Here is a 20,634-nt window from a genome sequence, read left to right as displayed (position 1 = left end):
TACCACACAGGAGCTGGTGAGATACTAGGACCTGCTTTGCACGTTCTAGTCCCTTCTATGTGTTTCCTTTGTCCGTGTGGAGAAGTTCTTGTAGTTGAGAAAGAGGGCTTTGCTTAATTCTATTTCTTAGAGTCTGATCCTGAAGACCTACTGATGATCTGGACACACTGAGCCCATTGGGATCACCTGCAGATTGAGGCCTCCTGGATGTGTGACAGCCAGCAGGGCTGGGCTCCAGGACAAGTGCGGGTGCTGCAGTGGCAGGCCCAGGCACCCCAAGAGCACTGTCCCAGCCTGCCGAGAGTCTTCAGGGTCCATTGTGTGGGTTTGAGGAACCCAGGCCCCTAGGGGTTCAGGGACATAGGCAAGAAGGCACAACCTTCTGGAAAACCTTTCTAGCTATTGTCTTCCTGGGCCCCAGAGCCACTGTCCTGAAGCCATCCTCTGGACTAGACCTACCTTGAGCTTGGTCCAGTGCTTGAACTTTAGGGCCCAAGAAGAGATTGGGCTCTGATTTGGTGCAGTTAAGGGGCCGTGGTCTCTGGGGCCTCAGAGTATGCCTGATGGGGGCCTGGGAGGAGTGCCAGGTTTCTTGGGACTGGGAATGTGGGAGGAAGGCCGCTCCCCAGGCCTCGGAAGCTCACGAAGCTCACATTCTGGGCCCAATTATTATGCCTGGGAGCAGCACCCAAAAGACAATGTCAGCAGAGCTGTTTCTGAGCTGGATGCTAGTGGTGGTGCCCGCAGAAAAGACAGGGCTCTGGTTGGAGCCCTCCCTCTCCCATCACCAAGAGAAGATTGCTTTTCAAGAAAATAAATCTGACCCTCACAACTGAATTTAGAGTTTGACCGGCAGAAGGAACCCTGGGCTTCTGAGCTTTTGAGGAGAAAGAAACTACAGAGAGCTAAGCAGATGCACTGGGGACAGGTTAGCTTTAGAGAAGCCCAAAAGCAAAGGAGGAATCCCACTGGACTCTGGTGGCCTTGGGACCCTGACCCCAGGAGAGGGACCTGCATGCCCTGAGCCAGGTGGAGGCCTGGAAATGGAGGATAGCCCCCCGTGACCCATCACCTGCCCTCTGTGGACGTGGGGCCTCAGCCCCTTGGTGCTTCAGTCTCTTCTTCCTGAGGCTGGAGCATCTGCCGCAGGGGCTGCGATGTGGGAAACCCGGGAGAGGGGGTCCCCCCCCTGGGGGCATTGGAGGCTTCTGGCCTCCCCCTCCACCTGTTCAGCAGTGGCCGAGGGGCCATAGGTGTCAGAGAGGATTTGTCACCCCCTTCCCTGGAGGCTTCCAAGCCGGGACAGTGGGGAGGGGTGTTGCCATCCCACCCCTTTCTGGGAGCCTCTTGGACTTGCAGGACCCACCCTGCCATTTAGAGCTATTCTCTGGCCTTGAGCAAATTGCCTCCCCTGGGCTCAGGGACCTCAGCTTGAAACAGGGCCCATCATCCTCATCTTGTTGAGAGAATTAGATGGGACAGTGTGTGACCCCTGGTGGACACAGTGTTTGCTCCCCTTCTGCTTCTGTAGTTGGTCAGCGATGTGATCCTGAAGGCTCCTGTGCACCTCACACCCTGGGCAGAGCCACAGAGATGATTGTCTCTGAAAAGCAAAGCCAAGGGGGCCTGGGGTCCCAGGCAGGGCCAGGCATACAGAGCACTGGCACCCAGTGGCCACCAATCAGCCCAGCCCCTCCCTGGGGTTGTCTCCTGCCTCAGGCAGGAGGGATACGCTGGCCTTTGGGCTGGGCCATGCCAGCTGCCTTGGTCTGGGAGGGAGAGGATATCCCTACTCTCTGACCACTACCCAGGATGGGACACTTATGTCTGGTCGCCCACGCCAGCTGTGTCTGTATGTGGGCGCGCACCTCGTAAGGACTGGTCTGTCTGAGGCATCCAACCGGTAGCTCCACCCCAGGGCTTACTGTGTCGATTCTTAGAGTTATCATCCTGCTCTCCTCATGGCGTCCATCCAGGGCTGCTCCCCTGGAATGACATACCATGGTCAGCCCTCCCACCATGTGCTCTGTCCCTGCCTGAGGTGCCAGGTCCTTAGACCCAGCCTCCTTTGTTCATCAGGGGCCAGCACTGATGGAGCAGATGTTCCCCTGGGCTGGGTGGACAGAACAACTGCCCATGGAGACCCAGGCCCCACTCCCAGCCATGGAGGAATGGGCAGCTGTCCCTGCCCCACTCAGCCATCAAGGCTCGCCACCTTCTCAGTCCTAATGAAGTGTTTGAGTGGAAGTAGGCGTCCTGGGCCTGGATGGGGAGACTAAGTCAGGCTGGGTGTTGTCATCCAGCAGGGCTAAGCCAGGGTCCCTGGAGGGCCATTCACACAGCTCCTGCTGTGTCCACCACCTCCACTGTGGCCAGTGCCTGCATCGAGCCCACTACTGGCTGGGGCTGGCAGGATTCTCTGGGATCCCTCATCTCTGGCGGGCTTGGGTTTGTCTGAGAACTCGGCCCATGGGAGGGGCCTGTGCCCTGCTCCCATGTCTCTAACCCTGTGATGCTCTGGTTCCATCCAGTGCACCCTCACCCAACCCCTGTGGCTCATCAGCCCCCCTGTCTGCTACCCCTCCTAGGAGATGGCCGCGGAGAAGGCCAAGGCAGCAGCCGGGGAGGCCAAGGTGAAGAAGCAGCTGGTGGCACGGGAGCAGGAGATCACAGCCGTGCAGGCACGCATGCAGGCCAGCTACCGGGAGCATGTGAAGGAAGTGCAGCAGCTGCAGGGCAAGGTGGGCAGTGGGCCAGGGGAGCCGGGAGGCCCGGGTGAGGCAGGAGAGGGAGGCGGGTCTGCAGGGGCTGGCGGGGTTGCAGGGCGGGCTGTTGGTGTGGCCGGGTATACTAGCAGTGTACCCCAGGAAGTGGAAGTACATGTTAAAGAGTGCCTTTTCCAAAGAGCTGGCCTCAAGCACCCAGCCCTGAGGCCCTGCCTGCTGGGTGTCCATGGGTCAAGATCTCGGCCTCCAGGTGAATGAATCTGGAGTGCTGCCAGCTCTTCCCACACAGTTGGAAGGACCACGTAACGCACAAGGCCTGAATGTCATGCATCTCTGCATGGGACTTGAAGCCAGTGCAGGGGTCCACCTGCCCAGACATGGCCTTATTGTCTAGGTCTGATCTTGTCTTCTGAAACCTGCACCTGCTCGTTGTGGGTTATGGCCTCCTCCTGACTACACCCCTGGGAGGCCAGAGGACAGGAAACAGAACGTCCTTGGATGGTTCTAGACTGTGACTTGTGGCTGTGTGCTTCATCTCAGAATAGTCAACCATGTGACCCTGGAGGCCTACAGGGCATGTCAGAGGCTCAAGGCTGAGTGCTCGGGGAGGCCAAGGGCAGCCAGAAGGGAGAAAGGTGTGTTGCAGGGTGTATGTGATTTTCAGGCCTCTCATTAATGGGCTCTTCCCAACCTCCACATGGAAAAGGTAGAGCCTTCTGGGGATTTCTCTTGTGGCCTGTGTCCTTATCAACCCTGCTCCAGAAGTTCTCTTGATAAGGCTGAGCCACTCTCATCCCTCGCCACCGACTTTTCAGATCCGGACTCTGCAGGAGCAGCTGGAGAATGGCCCCAACACTCAGCTGGCCCGTCTGCAACAGGAGAACTCCATCCTGAGGGATGCCCTGAATCAGGCCACAAGCCAGGTGGAGAGCAAGTAAGCTGGGCGTTCCTGTCTGAATGCAGCCACAGTACCTCCCCATGGCTCCGGAGCTGGGAAGGGCCCACAAGGCTCGTACCCACGTGTGTGCATGGAGCTGCCCTGACCCCTGTCTCCTGCCTGGGTTCTGGGCAGCTGAGTCTTCCGACAGGTGGCCCGGTGTCTCCTCAGGTGGCGGAGGCCTCAGGTGGGGCCGCTGTGCCCCCGCTGCAGCTGCCCTTGCCACATACTGCTGTCGAGTGGAGCAGTGCCCCTCAGTTTCCGTCTGGCTCTGCATCCTGCTTTCCTAGAAAGACAATATTTTCCCCACGCCTGTCTTCACGATGTCCCAGATGTGTGGTGGCCAGAGTATTGAGGCCGCATAGGCTGTCCAGGATGAGAGCTTTTTGTTGTAGGCACTGCTGTGGGCCCCGACTCTCTCCTGGAGCATGGCCTGCTGTCGGGGGTCCCTCTGATGCTCTGGTGCCCCACCCACTTAGTGGAGTTCTCCGAGTCAGTCTAGCCTCTGTGTAGCTAAAGCCCCCTAAGCCAGGCACGCTTGCCTCCAGCTCTGTGTAGCTGTGCGTGTTCCGCCTCCCTGGCTGAAGTACTCTGCGGGCCGGCCCTCAGGGAGCCCACTGCGTTGTATTGCTATGCACATTTCTTTGCCTTCTCTGGGCCTAAAGTGTCTCACAGGGACTTTTCGGGGCTCTGTGTCACCCCAGAGCATCTGATTCCCCAAGAACAGGGCTGACTGCAGCAGAGAGCACCCTTGGCTGTGGTTTGGGTCAGGAGAAGCCAGCACAGTTGCAAGAGGGGAGTCTGGGTCACATGTCTGTCTTGCCTGCTGGCTCCTTTTAGAGTGAGAACCAGAGACTCTGAGAGCATGGCCTGCTGTCGGGGGTCCCTCCCCAGGCTGGCCCCCTCTGGGCTCGTGTGTGTGCGTGTTGCCTTCCTGGGCATCCTCTTGTGGAGACTTGTCACCATGAGGCAGTGGCGCTGACTCATGGCAGTGTGGAAGCTCTGCCCAGTGTCAGGGGCTCAGCAGCAGGGTGAGGTTCTTCAGCCCCACCTCAGAGCTCCAAGTCAGTCCCCAGGGGTTGCCCACTCAGGCTCCTGGCCAGCGCTTGAGCCTTGGTGTTGGGACGCGTATGAGCTGGCCATTCTGCGGAGGACAGTGGTGCAGCCTCCTCAGTGCAGATGAGACCCCCCCCAAGTTGAAGAAGTGAAACCTGCCGCCCCAGCCAACAGAGCAGAGTTGGTCTGGGCCAGGTTTCCCACCTCTGCCTGGCCTGATTCTGCCCCCAGGGTTGTGGACAGTCTTGTCTGTCCCCTTCTTCTTATCTGGTGGTGTCCCTGGCCTGGACAGTCAATCTCCCTCCTTAGGTGGCATCTGTTTAGTGAAAGAGCTGGCGTCCCAGTTAGCATATCAGGCTGGAAAAGACAGGCCTCAGCTGCCCCATTTCCTCTGAGCCAAGTCTCTTCCTATAACTGGGATGTTCCCCAGTCAGGACCTGGCTTTTGAAGTACAATGTTGAAAGGTCTGTTTTGCAAGTGCCTTAGGCTCTGCCCTCAGGCAGCCTCCCCTGCTGGGCTGCTGCTGTAAAGGAGGCTTGTGACCTCTGGGCTGCTGCCCTGGGCCTGCAGGGATCAGGGCAGGTCAGCCTGTGTCTCAGGGTCAGTTTTGCCCAGATCAACAGTGAAGAGAACAGCGTCTGGCCTTTCTCTGTCTGAATTTCCAGCCATTTCTGGAGGGCTCCCTTGGGATGCTTCCATGCATGTTTCACTGTTTGCTGTCTCTGGTCATGTGCCATGAGGGTAGACCCCCAACAGAATACACCAGACCCCCAATCAGCTGATGATGCAAGGGAGACTTTGGTGATGGCTCTAAGACCTGGCGGCCATTTGCCCCAGGCTGGTGTCCTGGAGGGCAGGCTTGGACTGCTGGTCTATCACTTGAACCGGTGTCTATCTTGCAGGCAGAACGCAGAGCTGGCCAAACTCCGTCAGGAGCTCAGCAAGGTCAGCAAAGAGCTGATGGAGAAGTCGGAGGCCGCACGGCAGGACGAGCAGCAGCGGAAAGCTCTGGAAGCCAAGACGGCCGCCTTCGAGAAGCAGATCCTGCAGCTACAGGTGGGTCTGCGCAGTGCTGGCTCCCTGCTCACCATACCAGCCACACTGGGTTTTCCTTTCCGTCATGCCATGACAGCTGGAGGCGTAGGCCAGGCTGGAGTGCAAGCTATCCACCTTAGTCCCATCAGAGCTTGACGGTGCCTTTTATGTGCTGAGCACTTCAGTGTTAACTCAGCTCATCCTTGGTGCAGCCCTGCAGGTAGGCCTGATAGGGCCCACATTTTACCCACAAGGCAGTTGGAGGCACAGAGGAGCCAAGGAGCCACCCCAAGTTCACACGGGTGGGATTTGAGGCCCCTGAGTCCAAGAGCTGCACTTGTCCTGTGCCTGCCACCACGTGGTGCCTTGGGCTTCAGGGTCAGGTGAGTTTTACCTTCTCAGCCTCTGGGCGTGACCTGGAGTCTGTTTTCCCAGGAGGATGACCATTTTTCTTCAGAGGGAAGAAAGTTGTTCCCTATCCCCAGAGTGCACTGGGCAACATACAGCATGTTCTCTATGCTTGCCACTACTGTCCTGCAGAGTTGCTGTAGGAATTAACAAAACACACACACACACCCCTCATGGCCGATCATGTAAAAGGGTCTCTGGTAATGGACCCAAGACCTGGATCACTACTTACAAAAGAGCCAATGTCCCAGAAAGGAGACTCAGATCACCGGCCCCATGACCCTTTTCTGTTTGTCACTTGGGAGCCGGTGACTGTCCTGCAGGCAGAACGTGGAGCCAGCCAAGGAATAGAACACTGCCTTGCAGAGAAAGAGCTCACTGAATGTGCACATTCCAAAGTCCCACTCAGGAAGTCTCCAGGTTAGACTGGTAGTGCATGTAGAAAGTGGCTTCCTGTGTGCTGCTGAAGTGACAGTGGGGCCCTTTTCATTTTGTGACTGTCCTCCCTTCTCCTGAAGCCACTTTATTGCGAGCCAGCTCTTCAGGGACCAGGGTGAGATGGCTTCCTGTGCTGAACTTGGTCCTGGAACCTTGGCATCAGGGAGACAGTGTCCCCAAGCCCCATTGCCTGTCTTCCCTTGTCTGGTTTGTCAGAGCCTACTTGGAAGAAATTGCCCATTGAGGGCACTAATGGCACCCATCTGGACAAGCTGGCATTTAGACTTCAGGAGGATTTTATAAAGGGCCTGACTGACCTGTCCAGCTTCTGAACTATTCACTGTGATTGGCTGTACGGCCCACATTCCCCTTCCAGGCAAAGAAAGTCATCACCTCAGGTCATAAGAAGGATGTGTGTGGCTTCCATGAAAGATCTTAAGGTTTTGGTTCCTGAAGGCAGGTGAGTTTTTTTTGCCTGTGGCTGGCACCAGTGTTCTGATGAATGTCAGTAATGAATGGAGGGCACAAGAGGCCATCTCCTGCAATCTGAGTTGGAGAGAAACAGAAACAGAAAGGTGGTGGCTTTTTCCAGCTGAAGACAACTCTACCTGTGTATGCCAGTTGCAGCGGGGAGGTGAAGGTGTCAGAGCCGGTGGGCACAGCCCTTGTCAGGCACTGAATAGGGGACAAGCAGAACGGCTCTGTGGGAAGCGGCCCATGGTCACGCCTGTCTTGCTTTCCTCTCTGGGGTTGGAACTGAGCTGATGCCTGCAGTATTTGCATGCAGAAAGCACTGCCCCTCCTAAAGCCACTCCCGGTTCCTACTGCATGGTACACGTTACCCAGGGCCTGGTGGCCGCATCCTTGGTGATGGCTGCACTGGCCCCAGCCTGTCTGCCCGGGCGGCGCTCATCAGAGCAGTTACCCTCGCACCTGGTTGTGCTGCCGTTGCCCTGAAAGAACGAAAACTGGCTTGTTGGATGATTTATAGGGTGGAGGGACAACCCAGAGTCTCAGTTCTGTCGACAAGAGGCATTTGTCAACAGGTCCTTCACCTAGTCCTGTCCCCAGAGAAGCTTGTTAACTAATCAGTCAGTGATCTGGCTCTTGGCGAATGAGGACCTACGAAGGAGGTGGATGAAGTGGAGGCCGTGGCCAGCCCTTCCGCCCTAGTATGGGGGAACCCTTGACACAATGGACGGGGCATCCCATGGAGGGTTGCTCGGCCTGCCAGAAAGTGAGAGGTGCCCGTCTGACATTGGATGGGACTAGGCAGATGCCAGGTGTCAGCTCTGTGTGGCTCTGGACAGGGATGAGGAGGCCTGTCTATCCTGATGGGAAATGTCTCCATGATACTCTTGAACCACAAGAAATGCCGTTTTGTAGGTGAAATGGTTGAACACTGGCACGCTTATGTGGTCCACGTAACACTAGCTGAACTGAGAGAACTGCCTTCTGGAGTGAGCCTGATGGTGTACCGCCTGTACATGTCTGTACCTACAGTCCCAGGCAGGAGATCTTCCTAGCCATTGACCTCTAGGAGAGGAAGTGAGGACTACTGGGGAAGCTTGGCCGGTTTACTGTAATCGGCTTCTTTGGAATTTTGCAATAAGCATGTCTTCAGGAGTTATTTGGGAATGTAAAAACAGCGAAATTCAAAGAGACCTGGGAAGTGGGTATACGTCCCTGGCTGCCATCTCCTCTTCTCACAAGGGCACTGGCTGGGGGAGCTGGCTCTAGAGTGTTAAGAGAAAACTTCTTTCTTACCTAAAAAGGCCATGAGACCAGAAGCTTAGCCCTCCTAAAGCACAGAGCCCCCAAGGCCTGGCCGCCTCTCATGCCTGACGGCCTGTGCTCTCTGTCCCGCCTCAGGCATCTCACAAGGAGAGCGAGGATGCCCTGCAGAAGCGCCTGGATGAGCTCAGCCGGGAGCTGTGTCGCACACAGACCAGCCACGCCAGCCTGCGGGCAGACGCCGAGAAGGCCCAGGAGCAGCAGCAGCAGATGGCCGGTGAGGGTGGTGTCTCAGTGGCACTGGGGTCTGTGCGGGGTCTGCACCATCCCGGCCCCACTGCCAGGGCCAGATCCCAGTGGGTGAGCCCTGCTGGCGAGTGAGGGCTGCATGAATGCCTGCCTCTCCCCTCAGAGAATCTAAGAGGTGGCGATGCACCCTGGCTGGGAACAGGGGAGGCACAATCAGGCCTGTGGGAGACTGTCTGCTGGGCACAGGACAAGGGGGGTGAGGAGTGGAGCCTATAAGGGCTGGGCAGGGGGTGAAGGGCCCCCTCCCTCCCAAGCCCTCACCCCCCAACCCCTGCCTGGAGCCCTGTGGCTAGGGATGGGCTGAGGCATCCCTGAGGCCTGAGATGGTCTTCTCTACTGACTGTTTGGACTTGTTCCATCCAAGAAGCCAAGCTGGGTTTGGAAGGTGGGCCTGTGGTCTCCTTGCACTTCACAGTTGATCATGGAGAGGGTGCTGAGGATGGGAGCCCTTGAGAGTCCTGGAGAAAGGGGCAGGCGGGGCCGGTGGAAGCCATGTGGGCCCTGGCTCCTTAGCACTTCCTGAGCGACTGCCTGGGCCAAGCACTGCTGTGGGCACCAGGCTGAGCCAGGGCATCCTCCACGACTGTCACACAGCAGTGCCCTTAAGAGCTTAAGACAGGGCAGGACTGGTAAACTGTTTCTGTGAAGGAATGGATGGTGATACGTCTGGCTTTGCAGGCCAGACGGTCTCTCACAGTTATTCTGCCTCAGTGGGCAAAAGCGCCCAAAACACCAGGCAAACAAAGAGACCTGGCTGCTAAGAAGGCTTCACTTGTGTCATTTTTGAGAATGAGGATGGGAGCACGAGCCCAGCTTGCTGGCCCTGCTTCAGATTGGTGGTAAGGGTGGCCTTTCTGAGGCAGGAGGGCTTGAAGGGGGCAATATTCCACAGAGGAGGTCAGCCAGCACAGAGCCCTGAGAGGGGAGTGAACTTAAACTTGGCCTGTACAAGAAATAGGAAGGTAGTGAGTGTGACTGGAATGAGAAGGCTGGTGACGTCAGAGCACTGGTCACCTCCCTCTGAGGAGTCAGCTCTGTCTTAAAGTGTGGCGGAAGCGCTGGGGCGGGGGAATGGCATGATCTCGTTTGCCCTTCTGCACTCTCTGTTGCTGATGGGGACCAGACTGGAGGGGCAGGTGTGGTCCCGGGAGACGTGGCCCAGGTGGCCACAGGTGCTGGTGAGGCGGAGCCAACCTGGCAGGTGGTGACTTCAGGATGGCAAGGGCTGGGGAGGACAGCGGCCAGGCAAGGGGACCGGGACTTGGCGCTGTGCCTACACGGTCTCATCAGAGATTTCCTTGGTAGGTGACAGGCAGCAGAACTGGGGCCAGGGATGGGAGAAGTATGGCGTCACAGGCGCATGGATGACATGGAGAGCCATGGGACTGTCTGAGGTCACCTGGGGAGGAGGACATTTTGTTTGAGAGGAGAAGGAATCCTGGGGCAGGAAAGTGACACTCTGGCGTCCTTCTTGAAGACCTCTGAGAGGTCATGGAGGCAAGACCCAGCCAGAAGGGGGGAGGTATGGCCAGTGGAACCAGCAGAGTCCCTTTCTGAAGAACATCTGGTCTCAGCTACTGGGCAGGGTCTTCAGGGAAGGGGCCCTTAGGAATGGCTGTCCAAGTCCATTTCCGGCCTCCACCATCATTTCAGGCATGGTTTGAGGGCATCACCCTTATCTGATGGCCCCCAGGAACAATGCCAGGGGTCCTTTCTTGAGCAGCTACTAAGACCCAGGAGACAGGGAAGGGGCCCTTGGTGCCCGGATGTGTTGTGAGGCTGAGGCCAGGTGCTGCCTGGCATGTCCAGCTACCAACCTGTGGTCTCCCTTCCCATGACAGAGCTGCACGGCCAGCTAAAGTCCTCCGAGGCAGAGGTGAAGCGCAAGTGTGAGGAAGTGAGTGGGCTGCATGGGCAGCTGGCGGACGCCACGGCGGAGAATGCCCAGCTCACCCAGAGGATCCGCTCCATCGAGGCTCTGCTGGAGGCGGGCCAGGCTCAGGATGCCCAGGTCAGCCTCCTCCCCAGGCTGGTGGGATTGGGGCAGCATAGAGCCAGCCCTGACCAGCCCTGGGTGAGGTTAGTTCCCTGGAACCCAAGGGCTTCCTGTCTCTCATTCCAGGCCAACAGCGTGGAGACTGACCAACAGCAAACTCGGTAAGCTGACCAAGCGGGGCCTCCAGGTTCTAGTCCACTCACTTCAGCCTCTGCAGGGGACCGTGTCTCTCTCTGTCTACAAGTGAGGGACTTTAGGGACAGAGGTCAGGAAACCAGATGGGAGACACAGCTGCACAACCCAGCATGGACAGTCCGGGTTGGCCCAGGCTTTCTGGTGGACCGAGAGCAGCAGTTCCCTGTCTTGGGGTGGTGACTGTGCGGCCGTGAGTCTGCAGCTCGGTGTGTCCAGAGGAGGCCCAGCCCGGACCTTCTGAGGGCGGATGTGGATATGGAGAAGGGCCAGCTGCGTGTCTGGAGATGGGCAGGACCTGGTCTAGCAGGAGCCAAGTCCCAGGCACCGGGCTCAGTCACTAGAAGAAAATGTCCCGGAAACCCGACTGCCCGGGGCCCGTCCTGTGCTGGTCTGTGCATCACGGCAGCTAGTGTCACCAAGTGGGACTCTGGTGACGGCTGTGGGCCAGCACTCTGGATGAGTAGGAAGAGGGGCCGGGAGGCTGCTCAGGCTCCAGAGAGCTTATGCCTGGTCAGGAGGGGAGGTGAGGCAGCTGGAAGGGACCATACATGGCCAAGTGGCTCAGCTTCGCAGGTGCTTCTGCCCAGCATGAGGCTCTGTGGGGACCGTGGCCCTCAGAGTCTGGGCAGTGACCTTGCTGTGTGCCCTTAGCCTCAAGGAGCTGGAGTCCCAGGTATCAGGTCTGGAGAAGGAGGCCACCGAGCTCAGGGAGGCCGTCGAGCAGCAGAAAGCGAAGAACAATGTGAGTGTGAGGCTGGGTGGGGAGGCCAGTCCAGAGCACGGAGACCAGGAAAAGGGCTCTTCCACCTGACCCAGGGGACCTGCCGTGTGGCCCTGCCTGGCTCCGGGGGGGCAAACTCTGCTCCTCTGCAGCCCATCGTGCTATGAGTGCAGGAAGGCCTGCTTTCCTCGAGAGCCCAGGGTGAGGGGTGCTGCCCATCCCCAGGTCCACCCGAAGACCAGAGCCAACTGCCCGTGGGTCAGCCTGTGCCATGTGCCCAAGTGAGGAACAGTCCCTGGTGAGGGGAGAAGGCACTGACTGACCAGCCTAGGTCACTTGGTCACCCCCAGTGGAGAGGCTGGTGCCAGGAGATAGGTTGTAGGAGCCGGGCAGGTGTTGACCTGCTGCCCTTGTCTGCGGAGGGCAGGGAACCTCACAGAGTAGGGCTTGCTGGTGGCCCAGTTGCTCCCCGCAGAGGCCACAGCATCCCGAGGCAGGCCCTGCCTCTGCCACCCTGTGCTGGCTGGCCCAGGCCACCAGAGGGGAACATTCTTCCCCGAGGAGACGGCTTACTCTCCCTCCCTCCCTTCTTGACTGGTATCTTCCCCAAAAGGGCACCTGCCTCGTCTCCCTGGCCCAGCGCCTGGCTTGTGTCAAAGCCCCATGGGCGTGGACCCAGGAAAGGGCATGTTGTCCCTTCTCAGTTCTTCTGTGGGACCATGGTGGGGTCAGGGAGGTTTCCAGGCCATGTCCTGTCTGAGGCTGGCTGGAGGCAGCTTATGGGGGATGTGTCAGCGACTGATTGGCGTGAACCGCTGACCTCTTCCTGTGTCCCCTCCAGGACCTCCGAGAGAAGAACTGGAAGGCCATGGAAGCTCTGGCTGTGGCCGAGCGGGCCTGTGAGGAGAAGCTACACTCCCTAACCCAGGCCAAGGTCAGAGCCCAGCACCCTGACTCCCGCTAGTTACCAGGACACAAAGCACTGAGTGTTCACAGAGTAGCCTTGGCTCCAACCACCCAGGCCTGGCCCACATAGCTTCCTTCCCTCCTGCTCTCCCTGTGATCTTTCCTTAAGTTGAGGGATGTGTACCCTGAATGGGGTTTTCTTCACCAGGCCCTCTTTCTCTGGGTGAGGAACGCGGCACCAGGTGGGATGATCCTGAGGCTACGCTGTCTTCACAGGCTTGCTTTCTGTTATTTTGTCCCATGGCATTTTGTCTGAATAATCTTGCTGCTTTCTCAGGCCTCTGTAATTGTGCCCATTGGGTCCCATGGGCCGTCTCACAGTAGGTCATGGGGAGGGTAGCTCTAGTGGGAGGCACCTGGGGAGTGATGTCCATTCGGCCTCACCCTCTGTGCCGCCTAACTGGGACATGTGCAGGGTCTCCCAGTGTCTGGGCCAATGGGGAAGCTCTGGTCGGGGGACGTGGCCAGTGATGGCGGCATTGGAGGCCTTGCTGTGGTCCTGGCTTTGCTTTGGGCGCCATTGACCCTTTGTTCCTTCTCTGCTCTAATGGAAGCTGGTCTTCCCCGAGGAGGCTGAGGGCACTCTGCCCCCTACTGCATGGGTATAGTCAAGCTTCAGGAGGACCATGGTCCAGAGCAGAGGCCCCTTTTGGCTCCGAGTGGGCCTTTCCCCATGCATAGTGGGAATATCAGCTCCTACTCCTGAGTGGAGATGAGCCTCCCTGGCCCCATTCCTGCCACCTCAGCCATGGGACCACTAGAGACAAGCTCAACTTCCCGCCCTTCCCTGTTGTAGCTGCGATGTGCTGTCCTCCTACCCGACCCCCACCCCCACACGTACAGAATTCAGAAAATGAGAGCAGACCAAGCCTGTCCATCTGTGAATAGGACCAGCCCCCACGCCTGCCCTGCAGCCAGCCCAGGACCCTTTCCACTTCCACACTGTTCTGTTGGAAGTAGACCCGGTACAGACTGGGGCTGACCCCTTGTTCCCAGCCCCCAGCCAGCCCACAAAGCCCCATGTTCTCCTTTGATTCTTATCCCTCTCTGAATAGCTGAGGATGCTCTGGGGATGGCTGTCAGTGCCTCCAGGTGCCCCACCCCGTAGCTGAATGCCCTCGCTCTTCCCGCCCGCCCTCTAGGAGGAGTCCGAGAAGCAACTCCGCCTGACCGAGGCACAGACTAGGGAGGCCCTGCTGGCGCTGCTCCCTGAGCTCTCCGTCCCTGCACACCAGGTAAGAGGGGGCAGCTCCTGGAACCCCCTGTCCTGTGAGCGTCCCCGGGCCCACCCTGAGTGTTTCGTTGCAGAATTATGCTGAGTGGCTGCAGGAGCTCAAGGAGAAAGGCTCTGGGTTGCTGAAGCGGCCATCAGCCACCCCAGAGCCATCCTTGGTGAGTGTGGCCGCCAGCAGGAAGGGGGTGCCCAGCGGGCCACAAGAGAAACTGTCGTGATTGGCTGACTTCCTTCTGCTCTGCCCTCTGCCCTCAGGACCTGGTTTCCAAGTTGAAGGAGGCCGAGGAGGCCCAGAGCACTCTGCAGGCAGAGTGTGAGCAGTACCGCACCATCCTGGCTGAGACGGTGAGCCTCGGGACCACTGTCGGCTGGGAGCCCGGGGACTTCTGGGAAGAATTCGAGGCCTAGAGAGAGGGGGCTGCATGGGGTGTCAGAAGAGCCTCCTGGGTCTGTGTGACTGTCAGGCTGCTTCCCCACTCTGGGCTTTCTTCCTTGGCTGATGGGCTTAGGATGATGGGTGAGGCCTGAGTCCATCACTGTTCTGAGAAGAGGGCCGAGTTCTCTAAGGGAAGGAGAGACCTGGCTGTAAGGAGGAACACAGGAAGGGATGAGGGCCACGTCTGGCCAGCTTCAGGGGAACCTCTTTCTCCATGACTTGAAGCTTTCCATACTGGTCGTGGGCCACTGACGTGGTCGGTGCTGGTGGTCAAACCCAGCAGTGACGAGTGTCCCGGTGGCCCTCTGCAGGCCACAGACCTCTTTTGTCCCATGGCCCTGCAGCCACGTTTGCATACTGGCCAGAGATCCTCCCTCCCCACGTAGTGCTGACGCTGCTCACAGTCACAGCAGGGGAGGCACTGGCAGGTTACACGGGGCTGAGGGGACAGGAAGACGCAGCTATGTGCCTGTGAGGTCTGGGGACTGCGACCCTGCCTGAGTGCCTTTCCCCTCGCAGGAGGGCATGCTCAAACACCTGCAGAAGAGCGTGGAGGAGGAGGAGCAGGTGTGGAGGGCCAAGGTGGGCACCGCCGAGGCGGAGCTCCAGAAGGTACGTTGCCTTGACGCCCTGCTCACGACCTGAACTCAAGGAGTCCCTCCTCAGCCATGTGGACCCTGGGGTGGCCATCTCGACTGGAAGGGCGGGCACTGCCTGGCATGGGCTGGTCCCACTGGGTCCAGTGTGCCTTGTCAGGAGACATGCCCAGTGTGTGATGGGCCCTGCCTTGCCTTGCAGACACGGGTCACGGTGAGACATCTTGAGGACACTGTGGAGAAGCTGAAAGGGGAGCTTGAGAGTTCTGAGCAGGTACGCAGCTTGCTCCGTGCTTGCTCCTGCTCCAGGGGACAGAAGGGACGCTATGGCAGAGGCCACTGCAGTCGTTACCCCTCATGGACCACGTGCCTTCCGAGAGGCTCTTCCCTCCCAAGCTGAGGGGTTGTGTCCGCCCTGTCTCTCCTTAGTGAGTGACGTGCCCAGCCCTGGAGAGTGGAGCTTCTGCCGTGGCCTTCAATGGAGGCAGCCTTCCTGCTCCCTCCACACCCTTCAGTGAGCCCTTTGCCAAGTAGACCTCAGAGCCATCCCTCCCGACTCCTGAGGTCCAGGTGCATGTTGGGACCCAGGAGTACCGGGCACAGAGTATACTTTCAGAAAGGGCATCTCTTGCCACAGGCAGTTTCTTTTTGCCCTCAGCTTACTTGGTGGCGGGTGGGCTTTGAAGTCTCCTGGCAGCCCGTGCTCATCCCAGGCCAGCCTGTACCGTGGTGCAAGCCCTCCTGCTGCCGGAGGTCACTGACGCATGCCTGTGTGTCCGTGCAGGTGAGGGAACATACCGCACAGCTGGAGGCCGAGCTGGAGCGGCACATGGCAGCCGCCGCCACTGAGTGCCAGACTTACGCCAAGGAGGTGGCAGGGGTGAGTCCGTGGGCCAGTGGAGGCAGATCTTCCCAGACTTGCCCCCATGACCTCAGGAGCAGCTCTGGTTGGCAGGAGCCCTGAGGGGGGTATCGGGCTTTGGCCATTGACTTGCAGACACCTCGTGGGCCCACCAGCCCAGAGGTGTGGCTTGTGCGGGCTCACGAAGGCGCCTTGCCCTGAGGATGGCAGCACGTCTGTCATGCCTCTCAGCATTGCGTTCTCTGCCTTGCCAACATCACTTCCAGGGGTGGATTGCTGGGACCTGGGTTCTGGCTTAGTCTTTTGGCCCCTTTTGCAAGAGCAAATCCATGGGCATGTGGGGGGTGGAACCAGGTGTGCAGGGAGCACCAGTGTCCAACTCCTCCTGTCTGGGCCACGTCCTCATGGGTCCTGGAGTGGTGGCTGTGTTCCTTGAACAGCTGCCGACTCCCAAGAACTGGTTTTCTCCTCTTCTCTCTTTTCCCCCACCTGGCTGTCTTGCTCCCCAAGTTGAGGCAGCTTTTGTTAGAGTCTCAGTCTCAGCTGGACACGGCCAAAAGCGAAGCCCAGAAGCAAAGTGATGAGCTTGCCCTGGTAGGTGGACCTGGCACCAGGGCCGGCATGCGACTGGGGATGCGTGTGTGGGATGGGTTTTCTGGGCGTGCTTGTGTCCACCCGAAGGTGAGGGCTCGGTGGAGGGGACAGTGTCACCAGCTGAGCCGGGTGGGGCCTTCTTGCCTGTTTGCTCAGAGCTTGCGCTGGGCCTGTGGTTGCAGGGACCACGGTGCTCACTCGATGTGTCTGTCCCCTGGCCACCTGGTCCCCTGTTCATGGCAGTGGCCACCCTGGGAGTCTGCACTCCCTGAGCTTGCTGTGTCACCCCAGGCATCAGAGACACTGCAGCCCCTGGCAGTGTTGGAGCAGGCAGCCTGGGGTCTCCTCACTATGTAGCTATTGGCAGGTTCTGCTTGCTTGGGTTTTTCTTACCTTGGTCAGTTCAGTGGAACCTCTGGGCATGTAAGGAGGGCCTGCCCTGTGCCTGGCCTGGCGCTGGGTGGGGGCCTAGAGGTCAGCCCCATTTGCATATGGCCCAATCTCACCGGTCTTCAGCCGAGGCTTCTGTCCCCAAGTGCCAATCCTGCAGAAGCAGCAGGACCTAGGCCTGCCCGACTGTGGGCAGTGGCTGAGGCCACAGACACGTTGTTTGATCTGATTGGTCTTTTTAAAGTCTTGGGTTAGTTGTCAGCATTTAGAAATCGGGAGATTTGAATAAAAATATGCAGCCCTGGCTTTCTAAGAAGACAGGACGTCTGGTCCAGGCCAGCCCCCTGCAACAGCCGTGGAGTTCAACAAGTGCTCCCAGCTCCTGGGTCCTCCGTAGTCTGGCCTTCCCTGGGCACCACACTAGAGGCATTGCTGCCCAGGACAGTCTCCTCCTGAGCCCAGGGGCTATGGCCTGGGCTAGGGGTGAGTGCAGAGAAATCCCAGAGTTTTGTGACATCTTTCGACTGTGCAGCTTGACTTTGGCCCCTGGGACTGTTGTCGGGGAAGCCTGGGGCCCCATGTACCTGGGAGCTGGCCTCTTGGAGGGGACACCCATGTCCCTGGGAGCTCATGCCAGAGGTCCCATCCAGGTCTCCCGACTGAAGTCTTGGCCTGAGCGTCTCAAGTGACTGCCTTTCAGATTGGAGGCCCAGTAGTCTGGGGTCCTTGGGGGTCACCAGACATGTTGCCCACCTCCAGCCATGGAGCTCAGAGGTGGGAGACCTTGTCAGGCTAGAGTGTCATCTTGTGGTCTTTTCTAGACCCCAACAAGGGCTCTGAGCAGTATCTCAGCACCCTTGAAGAAGAGGCCTGGGGTGTGGGTACTGCTGGCCACTCCCCTCTACTCCATTGGGATTCATCAGCTCTTTGTAGCTGTGTCCACAGGGGTCATTTGCACCTGGGGGGGGGTTCCCCACCCACTGGCCTTAGGACACACACACTGGCTCATTAGCCACAAAGCCTTGGTTTAGCTTAGGTTGGGGTGTGGCCCTGGTCCCTGCCCCAGTGAACTTGGACATAGGTCACAGTTACCAAATCTGGTCCCCTAAAGTGCTGCAGCCGTGGAGAGTGGCCTTGGTCCCCAAGGAGCCTGTGTGTGTGCACCTGGGCATGTGAGGTAGCGTGTGCCCGGCTGTGCATCTGCACAAACCCATCCCTCCCGTTGCAGGTCAGGCAGCAGTTGAGTGAGATGAAGAACCACGTAGAGGATGGTGACATAGCTGGGTCCCTGGCTGCCTCCTCAGAGGCCCCCACAGCCAAGCAGGACCCTGTCCAGGTTAGGGCTGAGGCAGTCCCCAGACACGTCACTAACCCCAGGAGGAATGCAGGGCCCACAGCCTCTGGTCTGACTAAACACTGCCAACCTCCAACCTCCAACCTCCACCGCCTCCCCTCCCCATCCCACTTTGCCTGATGAGGGTCACCCAGGTTCTGAGAAAGGTGCAGAGCACAGGACAGGGGAGGTGACCAGGTGGGGGGTGGGGGGGCTCGGTTCCTGTTGTAACCCCTGCTGGAGTGTCACTAAGGACATTTGATCTCCGGAGTCTTGACCCAAGTGAGAGTCATGAAGAGCCCTGACCAGGAGGCAGCCTGTCCCCAGGTGGCCATGGTGTGGCCACTGGGGTTGTCACTGTGGGCTGAGAGTCTTTCTCATCCCGTGGGTTCCGTTAGAGGCCCCTGGGGTGGGGTGCCCTGTCAGCAGCTCTTGGACCCACCTGCTTCCATCCAGGCTGAGGCGCCTTCTCCCCACGAGGCTTTGGAAAGGATTCTGTCGGGCAGGGCAAGGCTGGGGGCCCTGCAAGCTGCCAGAAGGCAGCCGCATGGTCTAGCCTGCCCTGGTCACTGAGAGGGCCCTTCACTGGCTCCCTAGTGACATTCAGGGTGTTCCCACACAGCTAAAGAGGCAGCTGGAGGGGACGGAGGGTGACCTGGAGGACGAGCAGATGCAGCGGCAGAAGCTCATGGCTGAGTTTGAGGAGGTCAGGCCCCCCCAGCCGCTCTCAGGCCTCGTCTCTAGGGAGCCAGTGGGTTGGCCCCGCCCTCCCAGCCATGCCCACCTGGCTGGGTCTTCTGGGCACCAGGGGTGGGGCCTGGGCGGGTAGGCATGGGTCGGGGCTGTCTTGGAGCTGGTGCTCACGGTCAGTCTCCTGCCTCCTGAAAGTGGGGATCTGGCCCGTATATTCTAGCCACAGGCTTGCACTATTGCCCATGAGCCTGGGGTGCTCCGGCCCCCAGGTGCTCGGTGGGGTCTGTAAGTACTCTCACCCCAACCCCATGCCCCTCTCTGACTAGGCTCAGGTCTTGGCGTGCCGGTTACAAGAAGAGCTGGAGAAGCTCCGGGCAGCAGGACCTCTGGGGTCTTCCGAGACGGAGGAGGCCACACAGCTGAAGGTGGGGTGGGCAGGGCTGTGGGCTCTTGACCTCAGAAGGGGTCCGGGAAGGGGGAGCCGCCTTGTCTGAGCCAGTCCCTGGTTTTGGGCTCTCCTTGTCACCATGGTGGGCAGATCTTGAAGCCCCTGAAGCAGATCTGGGCTTACTGGGAGGACCCAACCTTGCAGTGACACATGGCCACACTGCAGCCACATGTTGGGTGTTTGGTGCCACGTGTCTCGTGGCTGTGGCACTAGACGGCACTGTTTGCTCTGCAGTGCCCCAGACGGCAGGAGAGACTGTCAGCACACACTGCTCCCTCCTGGCCAGCACCAACTGTCTTTGCGGGGTCTGTGGGCCAGCTGGGTGGCCCTCCTGCTGTTGTCACATGAGGGCTGACCTCTGAGACCTTTGACCTGCAGGAGAGACTAGAAAAGGAGAAGAAGCTGACGGGTGATCTGGGGCGTGCCGCCACCAAGCTGCAGGAGCTTCTCAAGACGACCCAGGAGCAGTTGGCGAAGGAGAAGGACACGGTGAAGAAGCTGCAAGAGCAGCTTGAAAACCCAGTAAGTGCCTAGGCCTCGGGGCCGCCAGGAGGGGGCTGGCTTGGAGGCAGCGGGAGGAAGCGGAGTCAGGCAGAGGGATGGGACAGGCCTCCTGAACACCACGCCACGCAGCACCTTGGTTCCCTCGTATGAGCGAGTGTCTGACCCCACTGCTGGCCAGTCCTAGCTGATCATCCTGCGTGGGCTCTTGGCCAGTGTCCCCACCCCGGGCCCAGCCCAGAAGTCATGCAGGCCCTTGTTGTCGAAGGGCTTGCGGAACCCCGGGTGTTTATGCAGGGACGGCCTGAGGGTCCCTGGGAGTCGGGCGAGGGGTCTGCTCTCCCCTTACACTGCCGCCTTGTTCACAGGACGGCAGTAGCTCCAAGGAGGGCACCTCCGTCTGAGTCTCCTCTGTGGAGAAAGAAGTTACTGTTCAACTTACCAAAATGCCTTACACATTCCTTACAAACCAACCAACCACACAGCGTTATCCAGGCCCAACTTCCGGTAGCTCCGAAGAAGCCATTGGAGACGAGCGTCTCAGAACCACAGAAATGGACCTTCTAGACCCCAGTTTGCAGAAGGACCTCGGTCACATTTGATGAACACTATTCCCGGGAGCAGCCCTGGATACCGCCAGGCAGACGCCAAAGCCCATCACCTCTGGGACAGACCCGTGGTGTGTGCCGGGAGGCCGGGATGCTCTGGGGACCTGTCTGTCAGTGCAATTGTTTTGTCTTTTTTCAGGGGGGTGTGGCCAGGAGGCGGTTGGGGTGGGCGTGAGTTCTGGAAGGCTATGGGACAAGCTGAAGGCCACAGCCAGCCCAGAGGACACAGCCCACACCTTGGACATTGCCAACCAGGACTGGCACGGGCTCTCCTGGACGTGAATGCCATTAAACCAACATTGTTGCCGGAGCTGCGTCTCGTCTGTCTGTGGCCGGGTTCCGGCCAGCAGGGGGTGCGCAGGAGGGGTTGCCTTGGGGACAGCACGCGTCGCTCTTGGCTGCTCTGGAGGCAGGGGGG

At 59.0% G+C, this 20,634-nt stretch overlaps 1 protein-coding gene across 1 annotated transcript in view; it reads left to right on the top strand.

The window, feature by feature from the left end:
• Window positions 1–20,526, top strand: part of RRBP1 (ribosome binding protein 1) — a 65,470-nt gene extending 44,944 nt beyond the window's left edge. Inside the window, exons 6-25 of the mRNA XM_008060392.2 lie at window positions 2,589–2,741; window positions 3,542–3,660; window positions 5,622–5,775; window positions 8,473–8,611; window positions 10,485–10,654; window positions 10,766–10,800; window positions 11,486–11,576; window positions 12,397–12,489; window positions 13,664–13,756; window positions 13,830–13,913; window positions 14,011–14,100; window positions 14,711–14,803; window positions 14,990–15,061; window positions 15,572–15,667; window positions 16,160–16,243; window positions 17,862–17,969; window positions 18,589–18,672; window positions 18,986–19,084; window positions 19,486–19,629; window positions 19,977–20,526. Of these exons, the coding sequence (XP_008058583.1) occupies window positions 2,589–2,741; window positions 3,542–3,660; window positions 5,622–5,775; window positions 8,473–8,611; window positions 10,485–10,654; window positions 10,766–10,800; window positions 11,486–11,576; window positions 12,397–12,489; window positions 13,664–13,756; window positions 13,830–13,913; window positions 14,011–14,100; window positions 14,711–14,803; window positions 14,990–15,061; window positions 15,572–15,667; window positions 16,160–16,243; window positions 17,862–17,969; window positions 18,589–18,672; window positions 18,986–19,084; window positions 19,486–19,629; window positions 19,977–20,012 (2,037 nt within the window). The 3' untranslated portion in view covers window positions 20,013–20,526. The remainder of the gene's footprint in view (window positions 1–2,588; window positions 2,742–3,541; window positions 3,661–5,621; window positions 5,776–8,472; window positions 8,612–10,484; window positions 10,655–10,765; window positions 10,801–11,485; window positions 11,577–12,396; window positions 12,490–13,663; window positions 13,757–13,829; window positions 13,914–14,010; window positions 14,101–14,710; window positions 14,804–14,989; window positions 15,062–15,571; window positions 15,668–16,159; window positions 16,244–17,861; window positions 17,970–18,588; window positions 18,673–18,985; window positions 19,085–19,485; window positions 19,630–19,976) is intronic.
• Window positions 20,527–20,634: the final 108 nt, after the last annotated feature.

The sequence above is a fragment of the Carlito syrichta genome, unplaced genomic scaffold, assembly GCF_000164805.1.
Source record: "Carlito syrichta isolate Samal-C Ts95f unplaced genomic scaffold, Tarsius_syrichta-2.0.1 Scaffold304602, whole genome shotgun sequence".
Lineage (NCBI taxonomy): Eukaryota > Metazoa > Chordata > Mammalia > Primates > Tarsiidae > Carlito > Carlito syrichta.
Note: the sequence above shows the minus strand (reverse complement) of the source record. Positions and strands in the feature narration are given on the sequence as shown.